Consider the following 18,775-nt stretch of genomic DNA (forward strand, 5'->3'; position numbering starts at 1 on the left):
ATGCCAAATACTGTGTAATGGAAGTAGATCATTTGTGCTTTCCTAGTCTAACATGATACTTTGAATTGGTTTAGCGTGATAGTTTATACTAGAACAAGTGAATGTACAGATATATCTTGGGAAATGTCACATTAAATTCACATCATTATGAATTTTAATATTATTTGTGCATAGCTCTGCCTGGACTCTACCTTTTTCTGGTGGATTTTTTTTACGTGTGCATCCGCATGCTTTATCAGCTTGCATGGAACAACATTTCCCAGATCAATGGGGTCATGGGTTGGTTAGCATGACCCTGTTACCCTCTGATAGTGGATGTGACACCATCTGCCTGCAAATAAACAAGTTGCTTCACTGACAACAATTCAACACGATCTGTGTATTCTGGGTGAAAAAGGTTTTTGTAAACAACATATGGAGCACAAATATTTTACTATATTATAGTAGACAGTGATGCACCGAAAATGACGCATTTTTGATTTTGGCTTTAAATATAAAATGCTGTCAGCTTTCAAATTTTATCCAAAAAACAAACAATATTTGTTTGTCTCAACAGAGGGTCTGTTGAAAGAGACACTTACAGAAATGTATCATGTCTCAAGTAATCGCTCAAGCAGTGTCAGGAAGTCAATAAATCAGCTTGTAAACAATGTCAAGTAATGTTGTATCTCAGGAAAGCCCTTCAATGTCCATAAACTCATTAGTCAGCTACAAAAATCGAGCGTTATATGCTAATATATTACTTATTCATAATATTTTACTTTATCTGTTTGAATGAAAACAAGTTGCTATTACAGCCACCATTTGAATATTTCTAGTTAAACAACGAATTAGAGTACAAACTTAATTCTGTTCATGTAACATAAAGACAAAAAAAGTGCAGTTTAAATGTTTATATAACTTCGGTTTCGTTTTTTGACTCAACGCAACTTTAATTTAATTAATTAACATTTTGGTCAAATGAAACTTTTAATTTACTGGTATTAAATTAATTTCAGTGAATTGCTAATAGTAGATGTCTTACTATGTCTATTAAAAGGGTGAAATGGATTTATATTTGCGTTTTATTTTTTCCCCCTGTCTGCAGCATTTGACATCACGTCACAGATTAAGATAATGAAAATGCTAATGCTAGAGGCTATTTGAAAAAATAGTAGATTAAAAGGGAGTCTGTCTGGGGTATCAAGGCACAATTGATGATGTCTCAAAACTGCTGTCCTGTCTAACTACATTCACATAGACAGTGAGGCACACTTTTAGTCTGTGATTTATTAAATGTTTGTGCATATAAAACACATGAAAACCAGATGGCACATGCAAAAAAAAAAAAAAGAACTCTGCTGTGGATTCTGTATTCCAGATATAGCACCAGAAGATAGCGCTTCTTGTCTGTTTTCGCAGGTTTCTATTAATGAATGTGTCATTTGGGGCATGCAGAATAAAGGGCAACGTCAATGCAAAAATGAGTTAAATAGTTCTTGCAAAGTGATTTATCACCTCTGAAAACTTCAGAAAAGGTGTGCAAATGAATACCACATTAGATTAAGAGCACTGAATGTAACATATGTTGTCATATTCAAACTTAAACACATAAAACGCATACCTATCCAGGTGCTGCATAAGAGTATATAAAAATACAAAATTAAAACTTTTTTGTACCATCGAAACAAAACTTAATTTGAAAACCTAAATACACAAAATGAAACAAGTGCATTGTGTTATTCTTACCCTTAGTATACCCATAACGCTTACAGACAATTTGATAAACTGCACAAGCCAATTAGTACATTTTATTTGGGATCTTGGTAAATCAGGGCCTTAATGAATAATATAATTATGCAAACAAAGTCTCAGCCTTTCTTTTCTCTTTCAAGACGACTACAGGTTTGCATCTGTTCTAGAATGCGAGTTATTTCTGCTGAGGCAGCATGGTTTTATTTACTGCTGTATTACAAAGCTTGTTTATCAGCTCTTGTGTTTTATTGATATTTAAATTAGCAGGAAATGGGTTTGAGTAAGGACTGTTGTACCGATTCAACTGATTTGCCTTTTAAAAACCACACTGCCTAGCCCATATCTGATGCCAAATGGTTAGATTCTAACATAATGAAACCAAAACAACCTTTCGCAATGTGAGCCAGACGATTAGTGGTTTGTCTTGTTACGATCATCACACAAACGCCATTAAATGTCTTCATTGCATTATAAAAAAGAAAGTTATATTGGTTTGGAATGATCAAGGAGTAAATAATAGATTTGTTGATTTTGGGTGAATTCAGCCTTTAAGACAGACAAATCTAAAGCAACTGCATTCAGTCTGCTGAAGCACGAGTTTGCAACCCTCTTCAAATTTGGATCCGTTTAAGCGAGCAAAAGAATGATGATGAATTACAATTTTTAAAGATTACAATAACAAGTTTACTGCAGTATAAAAATCAGTGTCAGTAACAATAATGTGTTTATCCTCAAACCCGCTCACCCTGAGTTTCCAGGTTTTCGCACAGCTCTGACTTGGCTTCTCCGTTGGGCCTCAGGCTGGCCTTGGGGTTGAACTTGTTAGACATGGTGGCGGCGGTGACCACGGCTTTCAGACTGCGAGTGTTGCGTTTGGCCACATTCTGCTCCGGATGGAAGAGCACCACGTAGACCTTCGGCATGTAGAGCATCCCCAGAGACACAGACGCGCTCAGACTCACCGAAATGGTCAGCGTGGTCGTTTGTATGTACATCTACGAAACAAAATCACAGCACATGAAAATTTAAAATCACTGAAAACAAAGCCATTACTACACACCATACTGGGTTGTAATTGGTCAATCATTGCTTTCTGCAGCCAAATATTTTTGTACAATGAAACTGTGTATTTTACTGTTGCCCTGGGCAACCAATACCCATCAGCGTGCTAGTTTTATATCACACCGCAGTCCATTTCTTCCCACATAATCAAATAATTTTCACTGAAATCAATTTTTAAGTCCATTTATTTACTTATTTGATAGGTAAGGAATCATTTTAGGGATAATGCAGGTCATTATTACAAACTAAAGCCCTTCAGGATGGTACAATAGCCTTTTGCTTTGCCTATCGGGGGTGTATTATACAATAATGAAGACTTGTTCACATGACCTGGGACCTTCATCTCACGAGGGCTTGTTGACACAATAAACCCCTGATCTAACTGACACATTCAATACGTCAAATCTCAACAGAGAGTCATAACCTCGTGACTCAACATGCCCAAAGCACCGAGCACCATCACTCCATTCGAATATGCGTAATTCTCTGCTACAAAATATGCAAATTACTAAATGTCAGAATACACAGTATTCATGATATAACAGGCAGATGACGGACAGGATTTGCTGGGATTATGAAGTGTCCAAACCAAGGTTATTACAGTTAACTAAAACCATAAAAAATTGCATAATTATTTACTCTCAGAAATCTCGTTTCAGTTAGTTTCCAAGGGAAACTAAATTTTCATTTAAAGCACTAAAGCTAAATAAAACTAATAAATAAAAAATTATAAAAATGACAAAAACACACAACAAATTACTAAAGCTATAACACAAATATAAGTGAAAACAACATATGAGCAAAAACTATAATAGTATATCAATCATACTGAAATAACACTGATGCAACCAACTGGCTCTTATGCCCACACTTCAAATGAAAAACTACAAGATGAATGCTTGTGGAACTTCATTTGTCATAATAGACTACATATTTATCACATAATGCTCAATGTTTTTTAGCTTCTACAATTAATGCCACCTTGTTCATGTTTGACGTTTAATATATAGTGGGAAAATGAATAAAAAAAATTGGATTTAAAAAATGTAAAAACATTATGTTGTGAAAATATTATTTGAAATAAGAATTACTGAAAGAGATATAGATATATATATATATATATATATATATTTATATATATATATATATATATATATATATATATATATATATATATATATATTTTTTTTTTTTTTGTAATACAAAAATGGCATTACATAAACAATAAAATTATTATTAACCATATAAATTATATATATATATATATATATATATATATATATTATTTATTTTTTTTATAATAAGAAATAATTCTAATAATTAAAACCATTTTCATTCTCAGGTTATTGGACTCCATCCACTGTATATAACGAGCAGCTGTGAGCATGATTATCCGGCACGATGCCACAGAAAGAGAAACCAAACGACTGATAAAGCTGTTGTGTCATTTGTCTTGGCTAGTTAGCACAGAAACTGGGATTAACATGCAAGTGATTGCTTTCATCGCTTGACGCTTTGTCGCGTCGTGCCCGGGTGGGACACGGTGTAAGGCATTATTACCTAAATAATGAGAGGGTAATCATGATTATTTTTAACCAACCACTTGGAGGGACTCTGTTTGTGACATGTTTTCAGTGGCACACAAACAGACACACACCCCAGCACTAATGGCTCCAGCCACTTCATGGCACTGCTGCGAACCCCCTGCTGTTGTTTAGAACGCTGCTGTGTGTTTTGACTCTGGCGGACGTGACCTCGGCTCTGGGTCCTCTGTGTGCTGTGATTAAGTGTGACTCACTGCTGTGATCTCCATCCAGAGGGACTGACTGGAAAGCAGTTTCAGCACAAGTCGACAGGAAGGGTTAGGACCACATCAGCTGGGCTGGGACTCTTCTCGAAGAAGAGACAGATGGCTACCACCCAGCACTGGCCACTATAGGCAATCCTAAAGTGTGCCGTTGAAATATAGTGCAGTATCTTTAAAAACAGGTCCTTATTAGTTAGTCACGATACCAGTATTTCAGTTGTCCAAGTATATTTTAATGTGCTGAAGTGGAACTGCAAGTATAATTCAGGTACACTTTAAATATTTTGAATTAAAAGTTCGATATTGTTCAAAGATCAAACAATCTTCATCAAAAGTGACATTAAAACACATTTTAGACTTAATATTAAGAATAGTGCATTTTACACAATTAGTATGTCAAGTCAAAGTTGAATTATAATTTTTATATCAGTGAGTCTCGAGTTATCTGTCAGTAAATATGTTAATAGATTTTAACTATACTTGTGTGAAACTTTTATGAAATAAATGTATTTTAAATATATTACTTTTTTACTAGGGTAAATATATATAAATATATACATATTTATATCTAAATATAATTTATTTAACTATTTTAATAATATATAAATGTTACAAATAATTGTTTAATATTAATATAAAACATGCCATATTGCTTTCAAATACAGTTGGTAATAAAAAAACTAAGAAACAGACTAAGTGAGTGTTTTTTTAGTTTTTTGTTTTTGGTTAATAATGTAATTGAATTAATAATGACATAATAGACAGTGGTTTATTTATATGACTGCAAGTAAAACTAAAAAATATATTGTTTTTGTCAACTGAAATAAAGGTGGAAGTAAATAAAAAATATGAATAATTAGAAACGTAAATGCAAATAAAATAATTAAAAAAAAATGCTGCCTTGGCAACTAAATTAAATAAAACATGTTTAATTTGAAGTCCTATTATTACTAAAACTGAAACTGAAATAAAATATATTAAAGATAAATGGAAAGATTTAAAAACAAAAGCACAAATCACAATCAATCAATAATAAAGAAAAAATAGATACAAAAAAAAAAAAATATATATATATATTATATTATATATATATATATATATATATATATATATATTTTTTTTTTTTTTTTTTTTTTTTTTAAGCTATTTCAAAACTTATAATACTTAAAATAATTCTAAAATAACACTGCATGGCTGTGTACATGATTTGGATAATGTTATATTTTGATTTGCAAAATGTCAGACGCCAGTTTACAAACACTTATGATAAACTGACATTGTTTACATTTATACCTTGCCAAGACACTTTAACCAAGAAGGGCATTTGACCATTCATGCATAGAGTATATTACCACGAGGCACGAGGACCAATTACAGAGCATGCATGTAAGTAGACATGGAAAGCAGCCACCTGTCAGTCAGACAAGACTTTGAAATAACATTTGACTTGGGCTAGAGAGCAATTGCACAGTAACCACCAAGAATACACTAGCATCCACATAGTAACCAACCAGAACGCCTGAAAATTGCAAAACTATGCTCTGGCAACCACCCACAACACCCTACAACTGTCTTGGAGAGTTAAGTACCACTCAAATTGTCTTCAGTGAAATATAAAGCATAGTTGAGAGAGGGCAGGAAACAATGGGATCTAGATATGCTCGTCACCGCTCAATATGTTGGAGGTCTAACCACAAGGCTGTGGCTCAGACAAAAGCTATTGTAAAATACAGTCCCCGGCCACTTAGTCAGCAGAGTCACACTTCCATATTTAACCAGAAAATCTACTGCAGGGGACCAACACATCACCTGAAAGGAAAGTGAGCGGTCCATACATAGTGATTAAACCAGCCTGAAATGATTAGCTTTGGTCTATACGTCGAAATCTCTCACTAATCTTGCTGAACCTGAAGTTGCAATTATAGTCACAAATGAGGATTTAATGACGCACACGACACACGATTCATAGCGGTATCTCATCAATGCTTCCGCCTCGGGCTCTGTATGTGCAGACTGCACACCTGCATCTAATGAGGCTTATGAGAAATACTGAGATGGGAACTAGACAGTGAATCAGGGTTAGTCCTCTGAGACAGTCTCTGTTGTATCAACACATACAAAGTGTTCCACTTTTTTGCCCTCGAATTGATACTACAAGTTAAAAAAAGGCTGCCGTTATTGTACTCCCACATATAAATGGATGACTGGATAAAACGTACACCGGAACGCCATCAACTTTAATAATACAAAAGCTGAATCTGCCACTACTTCACCTGCTGCTGCCAAATTATCTCTTGGGATAAAGAACAAAAAATTAACTGCCATTTTTTAAAAAGGAAGTAGGTCTTATGTCAACATCAGAGGCTTTTTAAGAAGGAAGTAGTTCTCATGTTAATAGCGGTGCTGTGGAAAACACTGTTCAAAGGGATGTGAATGTTTGTCATTCAAATGACCCTAATGATCCACAAGTTAACATCTTGTGAAGTGGTAAACTGCATTTTTGTAATAAACAAATCCATCATTAAGACTTCAAACCGCTGTTATCTCTATCCACATTATTGCTTTCTTCCAGTGAAAAAGTCATCTTGCCTGAATCAGGAGAGAAATACACACAGATCAAGTACTGCTTACAAGCTAAATCAGTCCTAAACAAATATGTAGGTGGATTTTGATGTGAGTGGACGTCAGGGGATGAACATTTTCACTGGAGGAAGCATTGGAATGGATTATCGACTGATATTTTAGCAATGCTAAATTAATTCAAATGTCTCGATGGATTTGTTTATTACAACACACAGATTTTCACTTAACGAGTCATTAATTGATGGACTGAAGTGGTGTGGATTACTTGTGGATTATTGAGATGTTTTTTATCAGCTGTATGGACTCTCAAACTGACGGCACCCATTCACTGCAGAGGATCCGTTGATGTAATGCTAAATTTCTCCAAATCTTGAAAAAGAAAGAAACTCACCTACATGTTGGATGGCCTAAGTAAATTTTAAGTAATTTATTTATTTTTGGGTGAACTATTCCTTTAATAGACTGTCTACGATCCCATGTTATTGCATTCTATGAACTTCTGGCTCAAGCAATCGCATGAGATTGGGAGCAGAGCCAGCTGTTTGACTGAGCAATGCTTCACAGGTTTGTAGGGAAAAAAAAGTACTCATGTTTGTACTTTGAGCTCTGGCCAAAAGCAAAATATATTCCTCACACTGTAATACTATTATAAATGCATTTTCCTTTATTATATTTCATAGTAGAGTGTACCAGGCTTACGCTGTATATTCAAGCATTAAATTATATCCGTGAGAAGCAATTTTTAAAAAATATATTTTCGACTAAATGTGCTCATGCATCTGTCTTCACAAGGTACTCATTTAGGTGACAGCAAATGAATGACAGACTGAAGGAGTTCAATAGTGGGAATGTCAAAGAAACGGACATTTAACAGAGGTCTGGGCCCCCTCTACCTCACCTGTCACATCGCTGACACACACCTGTATGTAAATAAGAGATGTTGACCTCGCTCAGAAAGAGACAGTGATTACTCTGTCAGCAACACAAAGGAGGAAAGCCCCTGCAAGTGAACCCTAACGACATGGCACTGTAATGATAGCTTCCAGTTTTGGAGGGCGGAGATGCATACAAATAGCAGTCCATGTAAGTCGAAATGCTTGATTAAGATATCATCAAGCTTCCTCAAAACCAACATGAGAGAGGTTTCAATAACATCCAGCATCAGAAAGAAGGGTTTGTAAGTTTTGCTTACAATGTTTCATTGCACAAAATGAATTGTAATGTCAACTTGTCCAGGGACATCAGATGAAAACAAGGCATCTTCACATAATCTGGCACCTGTACATCAATGTAAAGTTTTGAATGTGAAAACAGTAGTGTTTAATGACCCTGAAAAAAAAAAAAAATACAAAAATGTCATGGCCAAATTATCTCCCTGTGCCAGCAACCTGCCATTTATTCAGAGGAGGCTTTGAAATATGTGACCCTGGACCACAAAACCAGTTTATCGATTATCGATTTTTCTTTTATGCCAACAATCATTAGGATATTAAGTAAAGATCATGTTCCATGAAGATGTTTAGTAAATTTCTTACCGTAAATATATCAAAACATCATTTTTGATTAGTAATATGCATTGCTATGAACTTCATTTGGACAACTTTAAAGGCAATTTTCTCAATATTTAGAATTTTTTGCACCCTCAGATTCCAGGTTTTCAAATACACTGAACAAAATTATAAATGCAACACTTTTGTTTTTGCCCCCATTTTTCATGAGCTGATCTAAGACTTTTTCTATGTACCCAAAAGGCCTATTTCGCTCAAATATTGTTCACAAATCTGTCTAAATCTGTGTTAGTGAGCAAATGACATGGTATTTGCTCTCAAATATTGTTCACAGAAATAGGCCTTTTGTGTACATAGAAAAAGTCTTACATCTTTGAGTTCAGCTCATGAAAAATGGGGGTTCAAACAAAAGTGTTGCGTTTATAATTTTGTTCAGTGTAGTTGTATCTCGGCCAAATATAGTCTGCTCCTAACAAACCATATAACAATAGATATCTTATTTATTCAGCTCTCAAATGATGTATAAATCTCATTTTCGAAAAATTTACACTTAAGACTGGTTTTGTGGTCCAGGGTCACATATATCATGATATTTTATAGATGCATATATGAAAAGTCAAAGGAACCGTTTGTTTGCTTATTTATTTTTATATTTAATATAATTAATTTGTAATATTGCATTTTGGAAAAATTAAATCTGTGATAAAACAAAACAGATTTCATAGGACCCTATATGTACATGTAGAAACACATTGAATTAAATGTGACATTTTAAAGTAGAAAGCCTGAAATAGTATTTTCTTATAAAACATACTCCAATAAACTCCAATTATATTTTACAGTTGATAAGTTTCATCATTTCAATTAATTACACATACTTTTTGAATAACCACTAAAACTGAAAATTATTATTATTATTTGTTTTTACACTTTTTGCCAGCACTTAATATATTAAGGATGGTAAAAGCTACTTAATTGCATTCGTTTGATTGCTTTTTTATCTATTACAATCCACACTTTCCTTTTTAAGATGCAGAAAATGATTGTGCTTCATTTTTAACTAAAAAGTTTTATTTTAGACAGACAGATTTTTATCAATAGTCAGATTTTGGACATGCATTCAAGTTTACCCAACAAAGCAATGAAAAATCCATCTGGATCTGTCTAAAATCCAGGAAGAAAGCATGCTAAAGTCCTTAGACCACAATGAGGCCTACCTGCCAGACTAGCTCATTTAAGAATCTATTGGTTAAACCACAATAAGATGACCCTCCGATTAATCATTTGACAGGCTGATCAAATTCAGCAGGGACCAGACCAGCTGCCCACATTCAAATGCTCCAGAAAGCCTCCAAAGACATTCATTATTCACTTCGACATAAGATGACAAACAACTGATGGAGCCGGCATGCTGATGAGGTGTCTGGCAGAAATCGTGTGACAAGTGCACAGGCAGAGAGATAAGGTAAATCACAGGCCAGGAGGAAGTGAGGCATTTAATTGTTCTAAAAAGACATGTCATCTCTGACTCGCCAGGCTTAGTTGTGCTTGCCAGCCTGGATGATTGTGAGGTGCTCTTGTTTTGATATGTTAATTCCCCTCTGAAAACACTGTTTGTTGCGCACACAGTGGTGGGATTTTGTCATACGATGCATGCCTTATTTTCTGTGCAAAACTAATTGCTAAAACTGTTTCTTCAGTCCTGTGATGTACAGAGCAGAATTAAATTCAAGCCCTGATTACACCATGAGAGGACTGATAGAACTTCAGAATATAATAGTCCAAAATTACCAGTATTTTGCAAGGCTAATAATTTTACTTTGAAATCAAAGCATACTGTAATCTTCTTTGGTAATTACATTACTTTATAAAAAGCATATTGCGTTGCATTTAAACAATATCACACTGTTGTTGTTCTACCGTTGCAGTCGTGGCCTAATGGATTGAGAGTTGGACTTGTAACCTGAAGGTCATGGGTTCGAGTCTCAGGTCCGGCAGGGATTGTGTGTGGGGGGAATTAATAACCAACACTCTCTCCACCCTCAATACCACGACTGAGGTGAGACCCTTGAGCAAGGCACCGAACACCCAACTGCTCCCCGGGCGCTGCAGCATTGGCTGCTCACTGCTCTGGGTGTATGTTCACTGCTGTGTGTACACTTGGATGGTCACCATATGGGTCACCATACTTAGCCACACACCACTTCCCCTTTCCCTCTTTCACTTTCCTACTGTAACAAAAACAAAATAAAAGTAAATAGTGATAAAAAAAACCATTGTAACCGTATTATTCATACTGCAATGGCCTCTAGATCAGGTCTGTAGTAGAGTATTTTCTCATTTGCTCAAGTAAAGAATAAAATGTAAACCATAACATCAAGATTAGACATTTTAATAGCTCACTGAATTGATATATTTTGACATAAAACTATGGTCTCAGTTTTTAGGAAGCCATTCATTCAAGTGCTCAAAGGAACCTGTCACATTTTTAATTTCATAACTTCATTACTTCATGTTTTTTTTTTACTCATTTTATACTGTAACTATCCAATCGTGAAAAGCATAAATGCATTCCAAAATAAAAATAAAAAAGACAGCTTGCAGTCCGATCACTTAAACGATCACCACTAATTGCTAAATCGGTCAAGGACTGCTCACAGAAAATTGCACTGGAAAATTACTGTAAAAAATTACTGTTAAAGTACATCAGCTAGTTGCCAGGAATACCGTAAATTCAAACTAAAACCTTATATGGTGTAGATTAAAGAATCAGATGCCTGGGAAACAGTGGGTAAAAAAGAGAAGAGAGGAAAGAGCATGTGATAAAGGGTTACAGTTACCTTTGTTATGATTTTCTCTGATCAGCAGAAATATAGTTATTTGTTTCTTTGGGATTGGTGTAGGCAGACATGCAATTACCTAAGTCAGTTCATACAATCCTATATCTGAACGAATCATTCAAACGGTGGTTAAAAAGGCACAGTGGGAAACTGAGTTTAAAGCCGTAATGGCTCCCTACCAACAAGTATAACAATACTCAAATTGCTGAAATTGCTTGTTCAAGGCTTTGCTAAGGGAGACACTAATTAAATAAAACATATATATATATTTTTTATTTTTTTTGTAATACAAAAATGGCATTACATAAACAATAAAATTATTATTAACCATATAAATAATATATATATATATATATATATATATATATATATATATATATATATATATATATATATATATTTTTTTTTTTTTATAATAAGAAATAATTCTAATAATTAAAACCATTTTCATTCTCAGGTTATTGGACTCCATCCACTGTATATAACGAGCAGCTGTGAGCATGATTATCCGGCACGATGCCACAGAAAGAGAAACCAAACGACTGATAAAACTGTTGTGTCATTTGTCTTGGCTAGTTAGCACAGAAACTGGGATTAACATGCAAGTGATAGCTTTCATCGCTTGACGCTTTGCCGCGTCGTGCCCGGGTGGGACACGGTGTAAGGCATTATTACCTAAATAATGAGAGGGTAATCATGATTATTTTTAACCAACCACTTGGAGGGACTCTGTTTGTGACATGTTTTCAGTGGCACACAAACAGACACACACCCCAGCACTAATGGCTCCAGCCACTTCATGGCACTGCTGCGAACCCCCTGCTGTTGTTTAGAACGCTGCTGTGTGTTTTGACTCTGGCGGACGTGACCTCGGCTCTGGGTCCTCTGTGTGCTGTGATTAAGTGTGACTCACTGCTGTGATCTCCATCCAGAGGGACTGACTGGAAAGCAGTTTCAGCACAAGTCGACAGGAAGGGTTAGGACCACATCAGCTGGGCTGGGACTCTTCTCGAAGAAGAGACAGATGGCTACCACCCAGCACTGGCCACTATAGGCAATCCTAAAGTGTGCCGTTGAAATATAGTGCAGTATCTTTAAAAACAGGTCCTTATTAGTTAGTCACGATACCAGTATTTCAGTTGTCCAAGTATATTTTAATGTGCTGAAGTGGAACTGCAAGTATAATTCAGGTACACTTTAAATATTTTGAATTAAAAGTTCGATATTGTTCAAAGATCAAACAATCTTCATCAAAAGTGACATTAAAACACATTTTAGACTTAATATTAAGAATAGTGCATTTTACACAATTAGTATGTCAAGTCAAAGTTGAATTATAATTTTTATATCAGTGAGTCTCGAGTTATCTGTCAGTAAATATGTTAATAGATTTTAACTATACTTGTGTGAAACTTTTATGAAATAAATGTATTTTAAATATATTACTTTTTTACTAGGGTAAATATATATAAATATATACATATTTATATCTAAATATAATTTATTTAACTATTTTAATAATATATAAATGTTACAAATAATTGTTTAATATTAATATAAAACATGCCATATTGCTTTCAAATACAGTTGGTAATAAAAAAACTAAGAAACAGACTAAGTGAGTGTTTTTTTAGTTTTTTGTTTTTGGTTAATAATGTAATTGAATTAATAATGACATAATAGACAGTGGTTTATTTATATGACTGCAAGTAAAACTAAAAAATATATTGTTTTTGTCAACTGAAATAAAGGTGGAAGTAAATAAAAAATATGAATAATTAGAAACGTAAATGCAAATAAAATAATTTAAAAAAAATGCTGCCTTGGCAACTAAATTAAATAAAACATGTTTAATTTGAAGTCCTATTATTACTAAAACTGAAACTGAAATAAAATATATTAAAGATAAATGGAAAGATTTAAAAACAAAAGCACAAATCACAATCAATCAATAATAAAGAAAAAATAGATACAAAAAAAAAAAAAAATATATATATATTATATTATATATATATATATATATATATATATATATATTTTTTTTTTTTTTTTTTTTTTTTTTAAGCTATTTCAAAACTTATAATACTTAAAATAATTCTAAAATAACACTGCATGGCTGTGTACATGATTTGGATAATGTTATATTTTGATTTGCAAAATGTCAGACGCCAGTTTACAAACACTTATGATAAACTGACATTGTTTACATTTATACCTTGCCAAGACACTTTAACCAAGAAGGGCATTTGACCATTCATGCATAGAGTATATTACCACGAGGCACGAGGACCAATTACAGAGCATGCATGTAAGTAGACATGGAAAGCAGCCACCTGTCAGTCAGACAAGACTTTGAAATAACATTTGACTTGGGCTAGAGAGCAATTGCACAGTAACCACCAAGAATACACTAGCATCCACATAGTAACCAACCAGAACGCCTGGAAATTGCAAAACTATGCTCTGGCAACCACCCACAACACCCTACAACTGTCTTGGAGAGTTAAGTACCACTCAAATTGTCTTCAGTGAAATATAAAGCATAGTTGAGAGAGGGCAGGAAACAATGGGATCTAGATATGCTCGTCACCGCTCAATATGTTGGAGGTCTAACCACAAGGCTGTGGCTCAGACAAAAGCTATTGTAAAATACAGTCCCCGGCCACTTAGTCAGCAGAGTCACACTTCCATATTTAACCAGAAAATCTACTGCAGGGGACCAACACATCACCTGAAAGGAAAGTGAGCGGTCCATACATAGTGATTAAACCAGCCTGAAATGATTAGCTTTGGTCTATACGTCGAAATCTCTCACTAATCTTGCTGAACCTGAAGTTGCAATTATAGTCACAAATGAGGATTTAATGACGCACACGACACACGATTCATAGCGGTATCTCATCAATGCTTCCGCCTCGGGCTCTGTATGTGCAGACTGCACACCTGCATCTAATGAGGCTTATGAGAAATACTGAGATGGGAACTAGACAGTGAATCAGGGTTAGTCCTCTGAGACAGTCTCTGTTGTATCAACACATACAAAGTGTTCCACTTTTTTGCCCTCGAATTGATACTACAAGTTAAAAAAAGGCTGCCGTTATTGTACTCCCACATATAAATGGATGACTGGATAAAACGTACACCGGAACGCCATCAACTTTAATAATACAAAAGCTGAATCTGCCACTACTTCACCTGCTGCTGCCAAATTATCTCTTGGGATAAAGAACAAAAAATTAACTGCCATTTTTTAAAAAGGAAGTAGGTCTTATGTCAACATCAGAGGCTTTTTAAGAAGGAAGTAGTTCTCATGTTAATAGCGGTGCTGTGGAAAACACTGTTCAAAGGGATGTGAATGTTTGTCATTCAAATGACCCTAATGATCCACAAGTTAACATCTTGTGAAGTGGTAAACTGCATTTTTGTAATAAACAAATCCATCATTAAGACTTCAAACCGCTGTTATCTCTATCCACATTATTGCTTTCTTCCAGTGAAAAAGTCATCTTGCCTGAATCAGGAGAGAAATACACACAGATCAAGTACTGCTTACAAGCTAAATCAGTCCTAAACAAATATGTAGGTGGATTTTGATGTGAGTGGACGTCAGGGGATGAACATTTTCACTGGAGGAAGCATTGGAATGGATTATCGACTGATATTTTAGCAATGCTAAATTAATTCAAATGTCTCGATGGATTTGTTTATTACAACACACAGATTTTCACTTAACGAGTCATTAATTGATGGACTGAAGTGGTGTGGATTACTTGTGGATTATTGAGATGTTTTTTATCAGCTGTATGGACTCTCAAACTGACGGCACCCATTCACTGCAGAGGATCCGTTGATGTAATGCTAAATTTCTCCAAATCTTGAAAAAGAAAGAAACTCACCTACATGTTGGATGGCCTAAGTAAATTTTAAGTAATTTATTTATTTTTGGGTGAACTATTCCTTTAATAGACTGTCTACGATCCCATGTTATTGCATTCTATGAACTTCTGGCTCAAGCAATCGCATGAGATTGGGAGCAGAGCCAGCTGTTTGACTGAGCAATGCTTCACAGGTTTGTAGGGAAAAAAAAGTACTCATGTTTGTACTTTGAGCTCTGGCCAAAAGCAAAATATATTCCTCACACTGTAATACTATTATAAATGCATTTTCCTTTATTATATTTCATAGTAGAGTGTACCAGGCTTACGCTGTATATTCAAGCATTAAATTATATCCGTGAGAAGCAATTTTTAAAAAATATATTTTCGACTAAATGTGCTCATGCATCTGTCTTCACAAGGTACTCATTTAGGTGACAGCAAATGAATGACAGACTGAAGGAGTTCAATAGTGGGAATGTCAAAGAAACGGACATTTAACAGAGGTCTGGGCCCCCTCTACCTCACCTGTCACATCGCTGACACACACCTGTATGTAAATAAGAGATGTTGACCTCGCTCAGAAAGAGACAGTGATTACTCTGTCAGCAACACAAAGGAGGAAAGCCCCTGCAAGTGAACCCTAACGACATGGCACTGTAATGATAGCTTCCAGTTTTGGAGGGCGGAGATGCATACAAATAGCAGTCCATGTAAGTCGAAATGCTTGATTAAGATATCATCAAGCTTCCTCAAAACCAACATGAGAGAGGTTTCAATAACATCCAGCATCAGAAAGAAGGGTTTGTAAGTTTTGCTTACAATGTTTCATTGCACAAAATGAATTGTAATGTCAACTTGTCCAGGGACATCAGATGAAAACAAGGCATCTTCACATAATCTGGCACCTGTACATCAATGTAAAGTTTTGAATGTGAAAACAGTAGTGTTTAATGACCCTGAAAAAAAAAAAAAATACAAAAATGTCATGGCCAAATTATCTCCCTGTGCCAGCAACCTGCCATTTATTCAGAGGAGGCTTTGAAATATGTGACCCTGGACCACAAAACCAGTTTATCGATTATCGATTTTTCTTTTATGCCAACAATCATTAGGATATTAAGTAAAGATCATGTTCCATGAAGATGTTTAGTAAATTTCTTACCGTAAATATATCAAAACATCATTTTTGATTAGTAATATGCATTGCTATGAACTTCATTTGGACAACTTTAAAGGCAATTTTCTCAATATTTAGAATTTTTTGCACCCTCAGATTCCAGGTTTTCAAATACACTGAACAAAATTATAAATGCAACACTTTTGTTTTTGCCCCCATTTTTCATGAGCTGATCTAAGACTTTTTCTATGTACCCAAAAGGCCTATTTCGCTCAAATATTGTTCACAAATCTGTCTAAATCTGTGTTAGTGAGCAAATGACATGGTATTTGCTCTCAAATATTGTTCACAGAAATAGGCCTTTTGTGTACATAGAAAAAGTCTTACATCTTTGAGTTCAGCTCATGAAAAATGGGGGTTCAAACAAAAGTGTTGCGTTTATAATTTTGTTCAGTGTAGTTGTATCTCGGCCAAATATAGTCTGCTCCTAACAAACCATATAACAATAGATATCTTATTTATTCAGCTCTCAAATGATGTATAAATCTCATTTTCGAAAAATTTACACTTAAGACTGGTTTTGTGGTCCAGGGTCACATATATCATGATATTTTATAGATGCATATATGAAAAGTCAAAGGAACCGTTTGTTTGCTTATTTATTTTTATATTTAATATAATTAATTTGTAATATTGCATTTTGGAAAAATTAAATCTGTGATAAAACAAAACAGATTTCATAGGACCCTATATGTACATGTAGAAACACATTGAATTAAATGTGACATTTTAAAGTAGAAAGCCTGAAATAGTATTTTCTTATAAAACATACTCCAATAAACTCCAATTATATTTTACAGTTGATAAGTTTCATCATTTCAATTAATTACACATACTTTTTGAATAACCACTAAAACTGAAAATTATTATTATTATTTGTTTTTACACTTTTTGCCAGCACTTAATATATTAAGGATGGTAAAAGCTACTTAATTGCATTCGTTTGATTGCTTTTTTATCTATTACAATCCACACTTTCCTTTTTAAGATGCAGAAAATGATTGTGCTTCATTTTTAACTAAAAAGTTTTATTTTAGACAGACAGATTTTTATCAATAGTCAGATTTTGGACATGCATTCAAGTTTACCCAACAAAGCAATGAAAAATCCATCTGGATCTGTCTAAAATCCAGGAAGAAAGCATGCTAAAGTCCTTAGACCACAATGAGGCCTACCTGCCAGACTAGCTCATTTAAGAATCTATTGGTTAAACCACAATAAGATGACCCTCCGATTAATCATTTGACAGGCTGATCAAATTCAGCAGGGACCAGACCAGCTGCCCACATTCAAATGCTCCAGAAAGCCTCCAAAGACATTCATTATTCACTTCGACATAAGATGACAAACAACTGATGGAGCCGGCATGCTGATGAGGTGTCTGGCAGAAATCGTGTGACAAGTGCACAGGCAGAGAGATAAGGTAAATCACAGGCCAGGAGGAAGTGAGGCATTTAATTGTTCTAAAAAGACATGTCATCTCTGACTCGCCAGGCTTAGTTGTGCTTGCCAGCCTGGATGATTGTGAGGTGCTCTTGTTTTGATATGTTAATTCCCCTCTGAAAACACTGTTTGTTGCGCACACAGTGGTGGGATTTTGTCATACGATGCATGCCTTATTTTCTGTGCAAAACTAATTGCTAAAACTGTTTCTTCAGTCCTGTGATGTACAGAGCAGAATTAAATTCAAGCCCTGATTACACCATGAGAGGACTGATAGAACTTCAGAATATAATAGTCCAAAATTACCAGTATTTTGCAAGGCTAATAATTTTACTTTGAAATCAAAGCATACTGTAATCTTCTTTGGTAATTACATTACTTTATAAAAAGCATATTGCGTTGCATTTAAACAATATCACACTGTTGTTGTTCTACCGTTGCAGTCGTGGCCTAATGGATTGAGAGTTGGACTTGTAACCTGAAGGTCATGGGTTCGAGTCTCAGGTCCGGCAGGGATTGTGTGTGGGGGGAATTAATAACCAACACTCTCTCCACCCTCAATACCACGACTGAGGTGAGACCCTTGAGCAAGGCACCGAACACCCAACTGCTCCCCGGGCGCTGCAGCATTGGCTGCTCACTGCTCTGGGTGTATGTTCACTGCTGTGTGTACACTTGGATGGTCACCATATGGGTCACCATACTTAGCCACACACCACTTCCCCTTTCCCTCTTTCACTTTC

At 34.9% G+C, this 18,775-nt stretch overlaps 1 protein-coding gene across 1 annotated transcript in view; it reads right to left on the reverse strand.

The window, feature by feature from the left end:
• Window positions 1–18,775, reverse strand: part of LOC306879313 (metabotropic glutamate receptor 4-like) — a 112,580-nt gene that overhangs the window by 13,294 nt on the left and 80,511 nt on the right. Inside the window, exon 9 of the mRNA XM_079432141.1 lies at window positions 2,480–2,729. Within this exon, the coding sequence (XP_079288267.1) occupies window positions 2,480–2,729 (250 nt within the window). The remainder of the gene's footprint in view (window positions 1–2,479; window positions 2,730–18,775) is intronic.

The sequence above is a fragment of the Barbus barbus genome, assembly GCF_936440315.1.
Source record: "Barbus barbus genome assembly, chromosome: 13".
Lineage (NCBI taxonomy): Eukaryota > Metazoa > Chordata > Actinopteri > Cypriniformes > Cyprinidae > Barbus > Barbus barbus.